General features: G+C 44.5%; 1 protein-coding gene across 5 annotated transcripts in view; it reads left to right on the forward strand.

Moving 5' to 3' along the window:
• The window catches only part of ARHGAP32 (Rho GTPase activating protein 32), a 239,979-nt gene that overhangs the window by 101,687 nt on the left and 120,574 nt on the right, over positions 1–17,718 (forward strand). For 3 of the 5 annotated variants that reach the window (XM_086861446.1, XM_086861444.1, XM_086861447.1), the window contains exons 3-5: positions 5,902–5,993; positions 7,031–7,072; positions 7,798–7,882. In XM_086861446.1, the coding sequence (XP_086717572.1) occupies positions 5,902–5,993; positions 7,031–7,072; positions 7,798–7,882 (219 nt within the window). The remainder of the gene's footprint in view (positions 1–5,901; positions 5,994–7,030; positions 7,073–7,797; positions 7,883–17,718) is intronic. The other 2 variants (XM_086861448.1, XM_086861445.1) reach the window with 1 other exon arrangement.

Below are 17,718 nucleotides of genomic sequence, written 5' to 3' on the forward strand. Positions count from 1 at the left end.
ATCTTTGGTAAAGTTGCTGTAAGCACATATTTTTGTTTAAGATGGCACTGTCAGACCTAAACCAGGTGTTGCTTCTTTATTTTAAATGTGTACAAATATCTTAAGCAGCTCTGAAAAATGTAGTTGCAATGTGCTAACATGACAGAACCATGCTGTATGAAAATACTGAAGAAATTAATTTGGTTCCACTAAATGAATTAATGGAAAGTGGTAACATGAAGAACTTGGCAAATGTTTGCATTTCCGTCATGTTGCCCCTGTACTTCTGACATTTTGGGGTGAATGTTTTCTCTTCATCCCTTCCCATATATTTCTACCATTCAAAACAGTGACCCAGTTGTAGCCTTGCTGTGCTCAGTACATCTTAGTCCTTTTAGGGATAAATGCTGTGGAATTGGGACCTTTCCCAATTATACGGAGCAACTCGAACATGGTGACTTTCAGTTTAGTGGAGCATTCTCCCTTTCCTGTGTTTATTTATTTATTGTGGAGAACTAAGGCAGTTGTCACAATATCTGAAGAGCAGAGAGAACTTTGTCTCCCTGGAGTGTATTAAAGGCTGTGGGGTCAAAGCTGAGATGGACCACATTTCTTCTTTCATTGTGCTCCAGGCAAGCTGCTGGGCAGTAATTCCTGAGAGCAGGTGCTGATGGAGCCATCACCTTCTACCTCAGAGGCAGCAAGGATTTTTGGAGGACCCTTTCTTTATAGTGCTGCAGAGCAAACTTTCTGATGGAGTGGATGCTGAGCCAGCTCTGTGTACTGAGGTGATACCCAAAATTTGGGGTAGCTACTGATGTCCTTGTACATGAGCACCCACTTCAGATCTCTTCATTCCTCCTCATGCCAAGTGAAGAAATTACTGCTCCCTACAGAGTAATGACTTCTCCTGAAACAATATTGCTGTTCCCTGCTGTTCTCCAGCAGAGAAGTAAAACTGAAGCAAAGCTTTAGGGTTTTTTGAGAGCTCTAAAGGGGGTTTAGGTTTTTTCCCCTCTCTTTGTATTTTTTTCCTTTCAAGAAAATTGAGGGGAAATGAAGATGATGTAAAGGAAAGACTGTCATGGAAACCAAGCAGCATTTGGAATCAGCTCTGCTGTTTTTAGAAAGAAGGCCATGTGCTGACAGAATCCAGAGCAATCTGGTTCCTCCAAACTGGTTTTGGTGAGAGACTCACAGTGGAAAATGAATAAATGTTAGTGCCTGTTTAATAGTTATTCTTGCTTTGTGATAACCTTGGATTAAATTCCTGCCTTCAGAAATCTCTCCTGGATTCAGCTACCTGCCAAGGTGTATCTGTGGTGCCTCCTCAGGACTCTGGGTCTTTCTGTAGTCCTGTGGAAAACCAGCTATGGGATTACTGGTGGGATTCCAGGCTTCCTTGTGCATCCCAGAGTAAGTCAAAAGGAGCAGGCTGTGGGTTCTGCACTGGTTCAATATTCTCCACTGTCAAGGATACCAAGATGGAAACTTCATCATGTTGTGTTCACTGGACTGTTGTTTTTTACACGTATTTTCAGATTGTGTTACGTCTCTGCATGTGAGTGAGACAGGTTGACATGTTTTCTGATAAATGCAAGGAGACTTTTTAGGAGAAAATCCTTTCATATTATGCTGTGGAATTGTTAGATATAAATTATTTATGACTAAGGTTTTATGTGCTAGAGAGCACAAAGCTGAAGTTCTCTAAATCATGTCTATAAATAAAAAGACGAAATTTCAAATGTTTAAAGCTAAACAGCCTGATTTGTGAGAGCTCTCAGATTCCACTTTTGGATTCCCAGGGAGATTAGGAGGAACACTTGAACATGTGCAGGGGAGGGAACAGGGCTGGGAAAAGGGCTGGAGCACCAGGAGAGACTGAAGGAGCTGAGAAAGGGGCTCAGCCTGGAGAAAAGGCGGTTCAGGGGGATCTTCTGGCTCTGCACAGCTCCCTGACAGGAGGGGACAGCCAGGGAGTGTCAGGCTCTGCTCCCAAGGAACAGGGACAGGAGGAGGAGGAAATGACCTCAAGCTGTGCCTGGGGAGGCTCAGGTTGAATATTGCGGAAAATTTCTTCCTGGAAAGGCTGTCCAGCCCTGACACATCTGCTCAGGTCAGGGGTGGAGTCACTGTCCCTGGAAGTGTTCAAAAAATGTGTGGATGTGGTACCTTAGGACATGGTTTAGTGGTGAGCACAGTGGTGGCAGCGAGTGATGGTCTTGATCTTAAAGGCCTTTCCCATCCTTAACAATTCTGTGATCCTGTGATCCATGATGGGGCTGGACAGGCAGACAGGCATTCTTCCTTCTCCTTAGAGGAAGGGTTTAGTGAGATCTCCCTGCCTGGCAATCCCTGCAGATATCTGTGACAAAATACTGACTTTCTGCAATATTGTCTCAACTACTACTGATACAAATGCAGCTTTTGGAAGGAGAATTTCTTTGGTTCAGGGCAAGCTGGTGAAGTGGTGTCGCTCCAAAGCCTTCCCTGCAAAGGTAAGAAGCTGAGATTCCTGATAAATCAATTCTCTGACAAAACTCTGGGTTGAGCTCTAATTTGTTTACCAAGATTTGGACCAGAGCAGATTGATACAGCAGTGACATTCAGCTGTGAAAATGGGACTAAGCAATTTGCATAAACAGATTTGCTCTGCAATTACCAGGTTTCCACAGCACAGTGATGCATAGAGAATAGGGAAGTAAGAAGCCACTGATGATACCAGGTAGCTAATTTTCAGATGTAAATAATCCAACTGTTTCAAAATTATTTTAAAAATTAAATTACTGTGACACAAAGCACAAAAGATGACAAATTTCATTTGGAGGGTTTTGTTTGTGTTTTGAGGGGACAGTGACCTGCATGCTATATGCCAAGTTTTGCATCAAAACAGGTGCAAAGTAGTGTATAGAATCTATTTTATGTAGCTGTGTGTCTGGTTTGAATGGAAAGGAGTTGTGGTTATTTAGGAGTAATACAGTTTCTAAAATTGCAGTAAGTTTATTTTTTGGTACCTGTCTCTTCACCAAGTTTTTTTTCTCATGTTGGTACCTCTTAATAAGGATTTGAGCTTGCACAAGTTCAGTGCCTGTATCTTTCTGTGGTTTTGCCTCAGGTGTGAGCGTTGGAGAGATCGTTGTTCTGCAGCAGTCCATGGAGCTCAGATCTAATTGGAAAAGCCTCTGGAGTTAATTACTGCCTTGCATGTCATTGTCATCCAGTTAACTGGATGCAGGAAATGGGAGAGGCAGAAATCCAGCTCAATTTGGACATAACTCCACTGGGAAGGAGAGGATAATACAACTTTTCCAAGAGAGGTGCTGGCATTTCAGGCTCCTGGAGGTGTGAGTTTTGCCTATGCTACTTTGAGTCAGATCCAGGGAGGTCTCTGCCCACTGCTGCAAACTGGCTCGAAGCCCACATTTTCTGTCAGATTGTTTATCCATTTTTATATCCCACCAGCTCCTACTGCTGATGGAGAAGAAAAATTACTTTTCTTCCTACAGAAATTCTGTTCCTTAGAAAATTAAGTAAGCATATCCAGCTTGGCCCAAAAGCTTCTTGGAATGGCACTTTTATTCTTGTAATTAGTTATTTTCTTATGTAAAAGACCTGTAAGGTTTATTAAAATGTTGATCCTCTTAATGCTAAAATTCACAATGAGACTCACAAGTGGCATATTGCATCCTGAAGTGATTCTGTGCTAAGTAAGTCAGTCAGCCCAGAGTAGGTTTATTTAAGTGTATAGAATATTGTTCCTGTTTTCCTTGGTGAGTGGCTGTGCCTGTTGTGCAGAGCTGTGGGACAGTGGGGTCAGAGCACTGGCTGTGGTCAGGGCTGTGGAAGGTGCAGCTGGGAGAGAGAGTGACCTGTACTCAAACTTATTCAGTGGTGCTCAAAGGGTGGAGCTCACTCAGAGATTTTCCAGGGGCAGTGCTGGAAGCACCAGGAGATGGATGGGTGCAGCTGCTTTGACTGCAGCTGTTGGGGTTCATCTCCTCAGAGCCAGGCTCAGCCTGGATCCCTGTGTCTAGGGGAGTGGGTGCTCCTGCAGCCTGCCTGGCTTTGTCCAAAGGAGGCACCAGCATGATCTGAGGAATGAAGCAGCTCTGCTGTGAGGAGAGGCTGAGAGAACTGGGATTGTTCAGCCTGGAGAAGACAAACTTGTGGGTAACCTAATTGTGACCTTCCAGAGGCTGAAGGGGCTGAGAAGGAAGATGGAGAGAGACTGTGGACAAGGACCTGGAGCAACAGGATAAGGGGAATGGATTCCCACATCCATGGGATGTTAGGAAGAAATTCCTCCCTATCAGGGTGGTGGGGCCCTGTCACAGGGTGTCCAGAGAAGCTATGGCTGCCCCTGGATCCCTGGAAGTGTCCAAGGACAGGCTGGATGGGGCTTGGAGCAGCCTGGAATAGTGGAAGGTGTCCCTGCCCATGGCAGAGGTGGGACTGGGTGATCCCTAAGGTCCCTTCCAACCCGAACCATTCCAGGACTCTCCTCACATTATCTGGAGCAGGGTAATGGACCTGAAGTACCACAGCATTCCTGGTTACTATTAGCAGGACCCCTCACATGGATAATGTGGTTGTAGCCTCACCCCTGTGCATCTGGAGTTCAGTGGGATGAATCCCTCTCTCCCTCTGGCACTGGTCTGGTTGACCAGTTGAAAACAAGACGGAGAATGACAATGACTTACTCACTGCAGCTCTTAGTGATGTGGTGAAGCTCAGGTCCAGGTGGCCTGTGTCAGGGTGAAATGGGAGCTTCAGGGAGGAGTGACAAAGATTGTCCTGGTGTTCATCCCACACATGGGCTGCTGGCTTGGGTTGTGGTGGTCCAACTGTAAAGTTTTGGGGGTGGAGACCAATGCAGCTATGTTGTGTTACCAGTCACAGCTTTGGAACAGATCCAGCTCTGTTCAGAGATCTGCTGGACCAGTTTAGAACCATTGGGATGGATGTAACATCAGGGCAATTATCTGTTTGTTCCTGTCATTAGAAAAGGGATTTGATGGAATACTTCTTGGTTCCAGGCCTGTAAGAGAAGTAACACTGAAGTGCCTTTCTTCCTCTTGGTTCAGCATTCCCTCCTTGGGACATTATTCACGTTTTTAGTGCATTGTATAAAGCAGAAAAAGCTCATTCAGCTGGTGTCACCCACATCACTGATGGGTAATCTCTTGCCAGCATCACTTGTTTTTCTGGTCTTTCTCTGTGATGTCTGCGCTGGTCTTGCTGTTTGATCACTGCTCTTTCCATAACAGTCTCACTGAAGCCCCTCATTCCTTTGGATCACAGTGGGAGAACCCCATGGGGCAGAGTGTTTGTCCCTTGTGATGGAGAATTCAACCCCAGCAGAGCTCATGGCTTAGGCAAAGGCAGCTGGAGGAAGGAGGGAATGGGAAGGTATCACAGAACAGAAAGGAGGGAATTTGGAGTTCTGGCCTCACTGAAATAAATTAATTTTACTGATTAAGGAATTTTAATATCCTCAAGCAATTAAACCAGTAGTTTCAAACATCTATTTTAGAAGTTCACCTTCCACATATAAGCAGCTCCGTCATTTACTTGTTTTCCATTGTGTGAGCATTCCAGCTTTTTGCAGTGCCTCTGCCTGAATCTAAATGCACAGATGTCTGGAAAATCAGGTACTTAATGAGGAGTCCAAGTATGGAGTTTGGGGATATCTATTTCACTCCCACCTTTCTGAAAATCTCCACTTTAGAAACCAGAAGTAGCAATGAATTGTCACGTCCCTGATCCCCATCCCAAGGGTCAGTTTTCCCTGGTTAAAAGACAGAATTCAACTTAAGCACATCTGAGGTTTGTACCCCCACTCAGAACAGAGGGGCTCCTGCTCAGCAGGCAGAGTCCAGCCATGTTTTAACCTCCTTGCTTTTCCTGTGTCCTTCCCTGCAGGCCAGAGGTGCCGACATTCCGGACATCCCGGGGGAACTGCCGCTCAGGTCCTGCGGCAGCACAGCCAGCATGAAAGTGAAGAATGTTAAAAAGTAAGAGCAGAGTTCTGTGATTTTCCTGTCTTTCCTGGTCTTCCAGTTTTGCTGTGCTGAGTTTTGGCTGTTGTGCTGCAGTGCAGGGAATTTAGCAACAATTTGTGATGGTGTATCTTCAGCAGAGCAATCAAAATCCATGTGGAGCTAAGGCAGTTGGAACTAATGGACCCTAAAGCTGGGCATGAGAGGTTTTGCTGGCTCACTCTCCTCTTTCTGGCCATAGAAACAAAGCTAGGTAGAGTTTTGAGCCTCACTGTTGCAGTGTTTTTAATTTTCTTTAGCAGTTCTTCCTGAAAGCAATTAAAAAATACCCACAATAGAACATAGAGAGAAAAATCTCCAAAGAAGCCCAGGCAATGTGTAAAATTTTCCCTTTCTCCTTATGCTCTGGAAGCTAAACCAGGATAAGTGGGTGGCCTATATGTATTTTTTATTCAATTTTTTTCTCTTTCCTTTTTGCATTCTGCCCTCTGCAACTTCATTTGAATGGATTTTACATGGTTTTCCCTTCTAAGGGATGTTTTTTCTTCCCTGGTCTCCCAGTTTGGTTTTTTTTCCCCCTGTGGGCTCATGCTGTATTTCTGTCTCTGCTTGTCTCCCAGATACTGTAAACCAAGTCATTATGTTTGCAGCAACAGGGATCAGAAATAATCAATATTACTTTGCTAAAAATGCTGACTTGAGGAGCAGAACTCCCCGATATTGATGGATCTGAGCCTTCAGCTCACCCCTCTAGTGCTCTACTGAGAGGGAAATGGCTCTTTGTTCCAGTGCTGAGCAGCCAGATGCTGCATCTCACTTCCCACTTGTATTCCTGTGGGAAGAGGGAGCTAGATAATGACAATCTCATTGGCTCACCACCAGGAATATCTATAGGAGTCTATAATAGCTTCAGCAGAAGCAGGAGCATGTTGCAGAGACAGAGGAGCTCCCCGGCAGCTACCAGTATGACTGGAGACACTTGGGAATAATTATGCCTGACTTTTGAATTTGCAAAAGGCACAGCATAAATAGAGTTTGTTCTGCACCCTCAGATACATCCCCCCGGGACTGATGGGCTGTGATGCCTTTCACAGGTAAAGTTCTGCTTTCCTCGTGTCTCGTGTAAGGCTGTGGATGTGCATTTGTGAGGTGCAGCTGCTTGTCCCTGCTCCGTGTCTGGAAGCCTGTGGGATGTGGTGCTGCTGGAATGTCACACACAGTTCTGTAGGGATGCAATGGGATGTGGTGCTGCTGGAATGTCACACAGTTCTGCAGGGATGCAATGGGATGTGGTGCTGCTGGAATGTCACACAGTTCTGTAGGGATGCAATGGGATGTGGTGCTGCTGGAATGTCACACACAGTTCTGCAGGGATGCAATGGGATGTGGTGCTGCTGGAATGTCACACACAGTTCTGTAGGGATGCAATGGGATGTGGTGCTGCTGGAATGTCACACAGTTCTGTAGGGATGCAATGGGATGTGGTGCTGCTGGAATGTCACACACAGTTCTGCAGGGATGCAATGGGATGTGGTGCTGCTGGAATGTCACACACAGTTCTGTAGGAATGCAATGGGATGTGGTGCTGCTGGAATGTCACACAGTTCTGTAGGGTTGCACTGGAAAAGCCACTTGACATTTCAGCTTTCCTTTCTCACTTGGTTTCCTTCCCCACTGTTCTGGTGCATCACATCAACAAATCCCTATGTTCCCTTGGCTTTGGGATGAGAAAGTTGTTGTTGTTTTGTATCAGTGCCTGTTTTTTATTTCTGTTGAGTGTTCTGCATCTATCTCACGGTATGCTCTTGGTGTGCTCCAGGTTATCCTTTACAAAGGGGCACTTCCCGAAGATGGCCGAGTGTGCACATTTCCACTATGAAAACGTGGACTTTGGCAACATACAGGTGAGTCTTGGATTTATTTTATACACAAAACACCTTGTGCTTCCTTCTCGCTGACCTGGTGGGGAAGCATAGAGGGATCTCCACTGAGGATTATTTAGTTTGTTGCTAAATGTTTAGTTATAAGAAGTTAAAGCTGTAGAGACTTTATATGGAATTGCTTCTGTGTGCTGGGGCAGAATATGCACTCAGTCATGTGGAGCTCTCCTTTTGAGCTTGGCTATGCTTTTATTTCCACTGGATTTGGCTGATGTCACTGTTTTAAGACTGTATCAAACATTCAGTCTTGAATCATCTGTAATCACCGCATGTGTATTTTTGGTTTGTGTGTGTGTGATTAAACAATTGTGTGAATGCATTTATGAAAATATAAATAATTGAATTTACCCCTTCCCTTAGCTCTGCATTGTGCATTGCGGCAGCTGTGTCATCAAAATACCAGAGACTGCTGTCAGCCTGAGCTGCATTTCTGGAGTGTGCAGCCTTTGCTCTTCTGTGATCCCTCCCTGATGAATACAGGCAGAAGCATTTTCTGGGGAGGGCTGAGACCCAGGAGTTTCTCACAAACAGGACACGTTTTGTTCTGCACTTAGAGGAGCAGGAATGCCTCCAGCATCTGCCAGCCTTGTAGCCAAAAGGAGGTTACAACCTTTTCATTTGTAAAACATTTCCTGTAATACCAAGTGAATTATTTACAGCCTTTCATGCTGCCATACTTCACACTTCTGCAAGCAGAATTATGCAGCTGGGTTTTTTTCCCAGTCTCTGTAAAATTCTGGCTGGGAAGGAGCCTGGGTCCTGTTCAGGGCTGGGATCTGCTGTTGCTCACACTTGGTTCTGCTGTGTGGGCTCTGCAGACACAGGCACACGTGAGAGAGCTGGAGACACCAAGTACTGGGCACAAATAGAGTGCAAAGAGCTCAGTTCCCATGGAGTCCCTCAGAAACGGGCAAGTAGGAGTAGTCCTCACTCTGCTGAAAACTGCTTATTTTCATTTTCTGTGTGTAGGAACAGTGTGATTGATCCATGTCCATGTTTTCTGTCTCCTGGTAATTTGTTGATTTGACACAACTAATTTTTCAGTCATTCTGGAGAGAAGCTTTATGTTGAAGCAGGTCTGTGTCCGCATAGGTGTGGTTTTTACATCCTGTGGTCCTCTGAGTTCTCCCTCCCATCATCCAGGGATGTTCAGCACAATGTGCAGCTGGAGAAGGGAGCACAAGCTGTGCATGGCACATTGTTTTGATGACTAATAATTAATTCTTTTGTGGGTTTAAGCATTTCCTGGATGTTTTCAGAATGGCAGGACAGACCTGTGGGGTTCATCTTTATGTTTTTGAGAGGCAGAAGTAAAATCAGGTAATACATCCTTTCCAGGTTTTCATGAGGCATGCTGGGAAGTTCCCACAGCAGGAGTGGTTTAGTTCTGCTTTTTGTGATGTGGCTTCTACTCCTGCAGCTTTCCCGGCTCTTGCTCAGTGGTCCCCTGGCACAACCAGACCAGAGGCTGTAACCAGAGGTCTGCCTGAAAAGCAAAAATTGTGGAAGGATGAGCAGAGCAGAAGACATAAAAATGGTATTGGTTATTGAGCTGTTACTGGTTATTTCAGCCCTGAGCTGTTTTCTGTGTCTGTGCTGTGAAACCAGGAAGAAAACAGGGGCTGGTGGCAGCATGAGAAGAACTGTCATAAAACTGAGACTCTGTGTGTTGAGAGGTCAGGTCTCTGTTTCCACCACATCTGCCTTTGAAAAACCCTGCGTATTTAGCTATTTGTGTGTCTAAAGCAAGATTTCTGCCTAAATAAGGTGACTCAGGCCCTCTGTTCCTCTAATTACTTCCTTCTCCTAAGCAAGGTTTCTGATAAAACCCCACAGTATCAGGACTTTTTATATGGTGAAAAATCTCTTTAAGAACAAGAGCTTTGCTGCTAAAATATGAAAAGATAAAGCATTGCAGCACTTCCTTAGAATACCAGTATTAATGGTAAGATAAATGAAAGCTGTTAATACAACAGCAGTATTAATTGGGAGATTTAAAAATAGGTTCACACAGGGCTCATGCATTTTAATCAAGTTGGAGGCTCCTTTGTGCTCCTAAGGTAGGGCAGAGAATAGCAGTGGGCTGGAGTGATGGGAAGTGACAGCTTGGCACCTAATAGAGAATTACTGAGTTGCATCTGAGGGGTGGTGGGTGTAAACTGCTTTCAAAATCTATTCACTGCTAGAAATTTGCATAGTAGAAATACAGTATTATCTGTCCATGTCAGGAATTGTGTAATGCTGTCTATTAACAGCCTGGCCAAATTTCAGATTGTTTTGTAACGTTTATGTCACTTATAATATGGTCTCATGGTGCAGGAGGTATTTATAGCCTGGCATTTCACCTCATGAGATCGTTTTAAATTAAATTGCTGAGAGGTATGAAAAGGGATTTGTTCTCTTCTTATCCTTGCACCATGCTAGTGAGGCTGGGTGCATTTTGGGGGGCTTTTCCTCTTCAGAAACGTCCTTCCACACTGCTTCCAACAGCAGTACCTTACACATACCTGTGGCTGGCCAGCCGAGCACGTGTGGCATCCCAGGAAATTGCTGGTTGCCAGGCAAAGGCAGTGATGTCAAAGCTGTACCGACAGGTTGAGCCTCACAGATTGCATCAGTGCCCAAAATTCACTGGCATTTTGCTGAAATACCTTATGTTCATTGCTGCATTTCTTTTGAGGACTGCATAATTAATTTCTAATGAAAAGCCAGGTTCTGCCTCATAAATGTGTTTTAATCTGACATTGGATAAATGTTCAGAACTGTGGTTCAACTTCTTCATGGTCTGTCTCCCAAGGAGATGCAATATTTCTTCTCAATTTACCTTTTTCCTAATTTAGCTTCTTCTCAGTTTACATAAAATACGAGGTGTCTCCCTTTGAACTTTTTTGACCTGGTTCTCACTCATTGAACACACTGGTGGTAAGTCTACATAAAAACCTCTGGACAAATACAAGGTCATTTCCAAGTGGTTAAATAACATTTGTGTAGAAGAGTCTGTAATTACACCTTTGAAATGATAAAAATGCACACTGTTTAACATCAGCTAGCAAGTGCAAGCTTTGTTTTATATCTGTTGGTTTTCTGTCTGATTTATGAATAAATAACTGAAAAGAACTCATCAGAACTCCGTGGGACCTATTGAAGCAACTTCAAATTCACCAAGTTTAAAAATGTGAGACAGAAAAATGGATATGGAGTCCCATATCCTTTTGCTTGCATTAAGAACTGACTCTAGATTGAGACATGGTTAAATTTCTTCTAATATTTAAGAAGATGGTAATGTAATTGAATATGCTAAAAAATGACTGCCAGATTTCCAGGAGCATTTGGACTCCCAGGGATGCACAGGGAGGGATTGCTGGGGTGTCTCTGCAGGGTCAGGAGCTGGATGATCCCTGTGGTCTCTTCCAATTCAGGATATTCTGTGATTCTATGAAATATGGTTTTACTTTGCTTAGTGCTAAATGCCATTAATATAAACAGGAGAAACGATGATTAGGAATTCCTTAAAGATCTACTTCCTGCCAGGAATAAATACTCTGTTCTTCACTTGAAAGAAAGACATTATCTTCAGCTGAGTAGGTTCTGGTAATGGAATATGGAGAGCTGATCAGCTTCACGCTTCCCAGACAATATTCTTTGCTCCCTCAAAAGCCATTTGCTCAAGGCAAGCGCTGTAATGCACATTCATATCACTTCAGCATCTTGCATTTGACACAGAATTATCTCTTCAAACAGCGCAGTCTCTGTGTTTGCCTTGCTGTATCTGACGTCTAAAAATAAATCCCTGTGGGAGCAGGACAGGGTTACAGATCAGTGCAGCCTTGGCAGGCCCATGGCAGGAATTGTGTTATCGGTGGTAAAGGAAGTATTTGAGGCAGAATCACTTCCGCCTGCGCAGGCATCAGCTGCCAGGAATTCCTGTCAGGAATTGTGTGCTGTGGGAATCCCTCTGCAATGCTCCAGCCAAGCTGATGGGCTGCCTCTAGCAGCAGCTGGGCTTTGCCCCTGGAATTGGATGTTCCTGCTGTGCCTCAGGAGTTAGAAACATTGCAAAGAGCAGCTCAGTCCTTCTGTGCCTGTTGTCAGCAAAGCCTGCTGAGAAGATCCTTTTCAGGGTCATCTTCTTTTGGTTTGCCTTATTTTATTTAATGATATTCCAGGGAAGGGGGAACATGGGAGGCATGTGCTTGTGAAGGAGTCTTTGTAATTTTTTTCCTAAAATGGGTTGCAAAGGAAACAGAACTGGTAAAGCCTGGCCAGATGCCCTTGGCTGGGGTTAACTGGGAGAGTTTCATGTGCCACAGCTAAAAGGAGTCTTGTGGATGAGCTGGGAACAACAGGGATGGGGATGCTCCCTTTTCCATGTCAGCCTCAGGTGGGACAGCCTGGCTTGGATCTCTTCATCAGGGATTTGATCCCTAGCCTGCTCAGTGCCTGCAATGCATGAGGGTTTGTTTGTCCCCAGCTCTTCTGCAGATCCAATGCTTTCAGTGTGTGGCAGTCGGGAGCAGCATGAGTAGCTCCTGGCTGCAATATCATTTATCTCACTCATTTTGTGAAGTGTGTAAGAAGTCCTTCATCTTTGGATGCTGTTAATCTCCTCCTAGAATTACTGGCTGGATTCTGGCCTGTTCCCCTTCTTTAAACCAAGGACTTCCCCTCCCAGTCCATGTCTTCTCCATGTGATTTCTTTCCTATTGCCTTCCAAAGTGGTGGTGGGGATGTTGCAAGGGCTGTTTTAAGGACGTGGGCATATAAAAACAACTGTTCAGAGTGTAGGTGGAAACTGCCTCTATTAACTTAATAATTCCAGCCACAACTCCCTGAAAATTGGCACAGCCTCCTGCCAAGGTCAACAAATTTTTAAAGTTTGAAGTCTCTGGGCCAAGGTTTTTGCTGCCAAAGGAGCTAGGAAAATATTCGAGTAAGTTCACCTCAGTTTTTGGATTCTGCTGTTTCCTGGTGCTGCTTCCAGCGTGCCACAGGCTCCTTAGAAAAATTCTTCCCTGGAATGAGATCACACCTGTGAAATTCCAGGTTCCCTGTTTTTCCACCTGGTGAAATGGGCAGAAGTCCAGCGTGGGTTCTGTCATGGAAGGATAACTTCAAGTGTGGAGCTGTGACTCTGATCCACAGGGCAGGAAGGAGATTGAGGCTGGTGGATTTACTGCTAAATCATTGTGAACATGTTTTGCACCCTTTGCTTGACTGTTTGCACCCTTTGATTGACTGTTCTGAAATCAATGCTTCCTCTTTTTTTTGAAGGAAAATGTAATTTGGGTGGCATTGCTCAGCTCATAGAACTGCCTCTCACAGGGACTCTGTATTTCCCTGGATTTATTTATCTTGATTAGCCCTGTCTGATTCCATCTGTGTACTTTATTTTAAAGAGGTGCTCATGAAGCCATACTCATGGAAGGGTGGACTAGGACCCACAAAGAACTATTACAAGCAAGTAAGATTTTTATCTGTTGGTTCAGTACAAGTATTTTTGGGGCTTTTTTACCTTCTCCTTTTTCTTTTAGATATTTTTATGAGTTTATAGGGAATAATCCGTATCTCCACAGGAAAACAGACCCATTTGGGACAGAAAACAGAGACCTCCTACAAAAATCCGGCTTATTTTCCCTTCCTCAGCATTTACCACTGGAAATGCAGCAAGCTTGTCTGTGGAATTGTAGGGTTTTTTGTTCATTGTGGCTATTTGATGGCATGAGTAAATCTTCAGGTGGCTGTTATTTTGACATTGACCTCCAGCTGTTTGCCAGCCCCATAAATCATCTTTACCAACATGTTGCAGAAAAGTGTTAAAATTGATTTAATTAGTAACTGGAACAGACTTGTATTGGAAAATTTTTCTTTCCTGCAGTTTAATGACCTAAAAAAAAAAAAGACAGCTGTATTATACATATAATTAAAATATGTTATAAAGTTGGAAAGATTCTGTGGGCTCCAGAAAAATAATGCATGTTTTGGTAGTGCTTGAAGGGAGATGAAATCCCGTCTGTTTCTGTCTGTAGCCAGCCATCCTGTTACCAGGAATGGTGTTAAAATGCATCATAATACTAGGCTCATGGATCTGCCAGTATGCCAGGCTGGAGTGATTTAATAACTGCCTTGTAGATATGATCCCTGAGATTTACAGGAGCAGGGCTCTGTGTTTCCCTCTCATGGAGGTTTGTCAAACTAGAGGATATATGAGCTGTGAAACCAAATTTCTGTAGGAGAATTCCCATGCTGTGTTTAAACTGTACCTGCCTACAGAAAGGGCAGTTTCTTCAGACCCTGCTCAGAGTTTGGAGGGCTGATGACAGAATTGGCAGCTTGGGGGCAGAAAGTCAGGCTGGGGGTGTTAAATGTTCATTCATTAGCTCAGCCTTCCCTGGGGTGTGTGCCCTGCCCTGCCCTAGAAATGTGTTCATTCATTCCCTGCTGAAGGAGCATGGCTGGGATAACTAACACAGGGAGGGATGGATGGGATGCTGGGAAAAATTCCTCCCTGTGAGGGTGGGCAGGCCCTGGCACAGGGTGCCCAGAGCAGCTGTGGCTGCCCCTGGACCCCTGGCAGTGCCCAAGGCCAGGTTGGATGGGGCTTGGAGCCACCTGGGATAGTGGGAGGTGTCTGTGCCCGTGGCAGGGGGTGGGATGGGATGGGCTTTTGGGTGGGATGTCCCTTTCAAGCCAAACCATTCTGGGATTCTGTAATTCTGTGTCTAGAATAACCTGATCCTCAACATTTGTTGACTGTCTTGGCTTTGGCATCTTTCTGCTTAAGGTTTGAGCATACCAGACGTGCTCCACCTCTGTCTCCAGGTGTGCTCTGTGTCCTGAGCCTTGTGACCATTTCCTCATGGTGGTTCCATGATCTGGTTTCCAGGTAATTTCCAGTCTTGGGACATCAGCACTGCTTCACTCAGGACTACAGTGTTGCCCTGTGGTGTGATGAGCTCAAGGTTGTTCTCTCAGTATCAAATCAGGGAAGAGCTGTTTGAGTGCTCAGGATGAGCCTGTCACTGTGGCCCTGTCCTGTGGGGAATGGCCTTGTGGGGAGGAGGAAGAACTTGGGCTCCTGGTGTTTGCACGCTCCAGGGGGAAGTGTTTGCTGTCCTGTGCCAGGGCACAGGATGTGCAGCTGCACCCGGATCACAGAGGGTGTTTCTAGATCTGCTGATCTGAGACCACACATTTGTTTGTTTGTTTTACTTGCAAAAGAGAGATTTGGGCAGATTTCCTGTGAACATAAACATTCCCAAGGGGCTGGATTAGGCAGATTTCTCTTTCAAAGGGGGAACAGGCACACAGGCACACACTGCCCCCCTCCCCCCAGACTGCTGGATGCTTGGAAGGCATTTGGAGAAGTCTGTGGGCTTTGATGGGTTTGTGATTTTATCCCTTGCTGTGGGGTGGGAGCAGAATGTGGAGGTTCCTGCTTCCCTGTCCTGCAGGCAAGGCACTGACCCTCAGCTCTCCTGAGCATCCAGGGCAGAGAGCTCTTTGATCTTGACTCAGAATTCCAAAGGCATTGATTATTTCCTCTGGCTTGTGATTTCTGGCCATTTTCTCAGCAGAATCTGCAAACTCAGGCTGCTGTTTTCCTGCTAAAGAAGCACCAAAGGGAAAGGGAATGCTTCCATTACGTGTGGACGTGTGGCTGTGGGCTTTGAAAATCAAATACTTGTTTGGAGAAGCATGAGATTATCTCGCTGCTTCTTCCAGACCTCCTCCCCTGAAGTTTAACTTCTTTTATCTCTTAAAGCTAAGTGAACAAACTTTGATTCTACTCACTAATTCTTGTTTCCACCCAACCAGATGAGTAAAAGAAATATTAATAAAACCTTACTCTGGGACATACTTTTGAGGTGCAAGACATTCCCTACCACCATCCTGAATTTCTTCAAATAGTTAATTTCCCAGAAGGAGTTTTATGAGAAGTTTGTTTAGATCTGCACTGCTATGTTTCAAGCTCCATCAGATGTTTTTGGAAAGCTCAGGTCATGGTTTGGCAGTTGCAGTCAGAATTGACAACTCTTACTGTAGAGAGAGCTTTTGGCAACATCACACTTGGAATTATGTAAGTAATAATTGAAAGAGAAGATGGTTCCTTAATAGACATCCACAAATCCATTATTATATGAGTTGGAAATTAAAACACATAGGGCAATATATATGTTCAGAATCCTTAAACAGGCCTTAAAATCCATTCTGTTCTATTGGAAAACTGATGAAACTTATAAATATGGTTATAAACCAAACTGACTAGAAGAATATGTTTCCTAGGGAAGTGGCATTGCCTGGTCCTACCAGTTTATATTTAGATCCCAAATGAAATTTTTCTGATTTACCTTGCGGTGGAGCTGTGTAATTCTTCTGTGTGGTGTTTAAGTGTGAACCTTATTTATTGCAAATATGACATGTCAAAACTTTCAGCCTTTAAAGGAACTGATTTTTGACTAGGTTCCCATTTACCAGCTTGAAGTAGTTCAAAAATCAAAACATCTTCTGTTACTTTTACAGCTTCAACCCAGGAATTCACTTTGCAATGTTGCTAAATTATTGAATAATTCTTTATCTTCTAAGTAATAATTGCAGATGTAGCAGTGCTGGAATGGGCAGGGAACCCATTGGGAGATGGAGCCCTGGGGCAGAAAGGATTTGCCCTTTGAAAGGAGGGGAATGTCACATCAGGACAGGGGTGCTGTCTTGCTGAGGTGAGGGCAGCTCAGGATTATTGAGGCTTAGTGGAAGGTGTGAAACTTGACAAGCATCAGAGTGGTTCAGAGTCCTCTGGCTCAAGGTTTTATTTAGTGTTGTGCTTTGCCATTTGCTTTCAGATTAAATGAAAGCTGGGTTGGGTTTGGAAGCTCTTTGCGGAAGAGTGAGTTCTTAGGCTGGTGCACTTTGAATTATTGATGGATTTTAGCAGGAACACTGAGCTCTGATGGACACTTTGAATACACCCTGGACAGCTGTGTTGGGCTTTATTTCCCCTGGTCCCTCATCCTTTTGAACTCTTTTAAGCCTCCCTGTATCCCTCAATTTCCAGCTATGTTCCACTAAGTGGAGTTCAAAGACAGCAGAGGATTCTGCAGAGCTGCTGGGGCCGATGCTGAGCAGGGGCACAGGGAGGGTTGGGTCCTGGAGCTCTGCTTTCCTCTCCCAACTGACTTGAACTTCTCAGGCCTATCCAGTGTCACAAAGATGCAGAACTCTGGCTATTAATTAATACACTCAGAGAGTCTGGAAAACAGTGTTCCAAATTTACCATTTATGATTTTAAGACAATCCACGGAAGAGGGAAGGCTTGGATTTTTAACAATAAAATACCCATGTGCTCTTATAATTCTGTGTGGTGCATCATATGGATGAATGTTTTATTTTCCTATTACAAAAACAATTAATGTGTGGATGATGTGTTTTCTGTTAGGATTATAAGGGTCTGTGTCTTGCAATTGTGGTGATCAGAGTAATGATAAAACAGCCCCTGGAAACCAAACTGTGTCTGCAGCAGTAACACTGAGTGGAATTGCCTGCGGGATTAACAAATCTGGATGACACCACCTTCCACACAGGCCCTGTGCTGTGGGGCTTGTAGGCCCTGTGTGTGTGCTCCAGTGTTCCACAGAAGTTTGTTCACATTTAAATGTGCTTGGCCCCATGGCTGAAGGTGGTTTGAGCTGTGGGAAGGGCTGGAGCATTTTACATCCTTTGTGTGCCCATTTAGACAAGTTATTGTGTGAGTGTTTGCTGTAGAGGAATGGTTATTTTACACAGAACTGTTGGTAAGTCATTGTTTC

The sequence above is a fragment of the Cyanistes caeruleus genome, chromosome 23 (assembly GCF_971803275.1).
Source record: "Cyanistes caeruleus chromosome 23, bCyaCae1.hap1.1, whole genome shotgun sequence".
Taxonomy (NCBI): Eukaryota; Metazoa; Chordata; class Aves; order Passeriformes; family Paridae; genus Cyanistes; species Cyanistes caeruleus.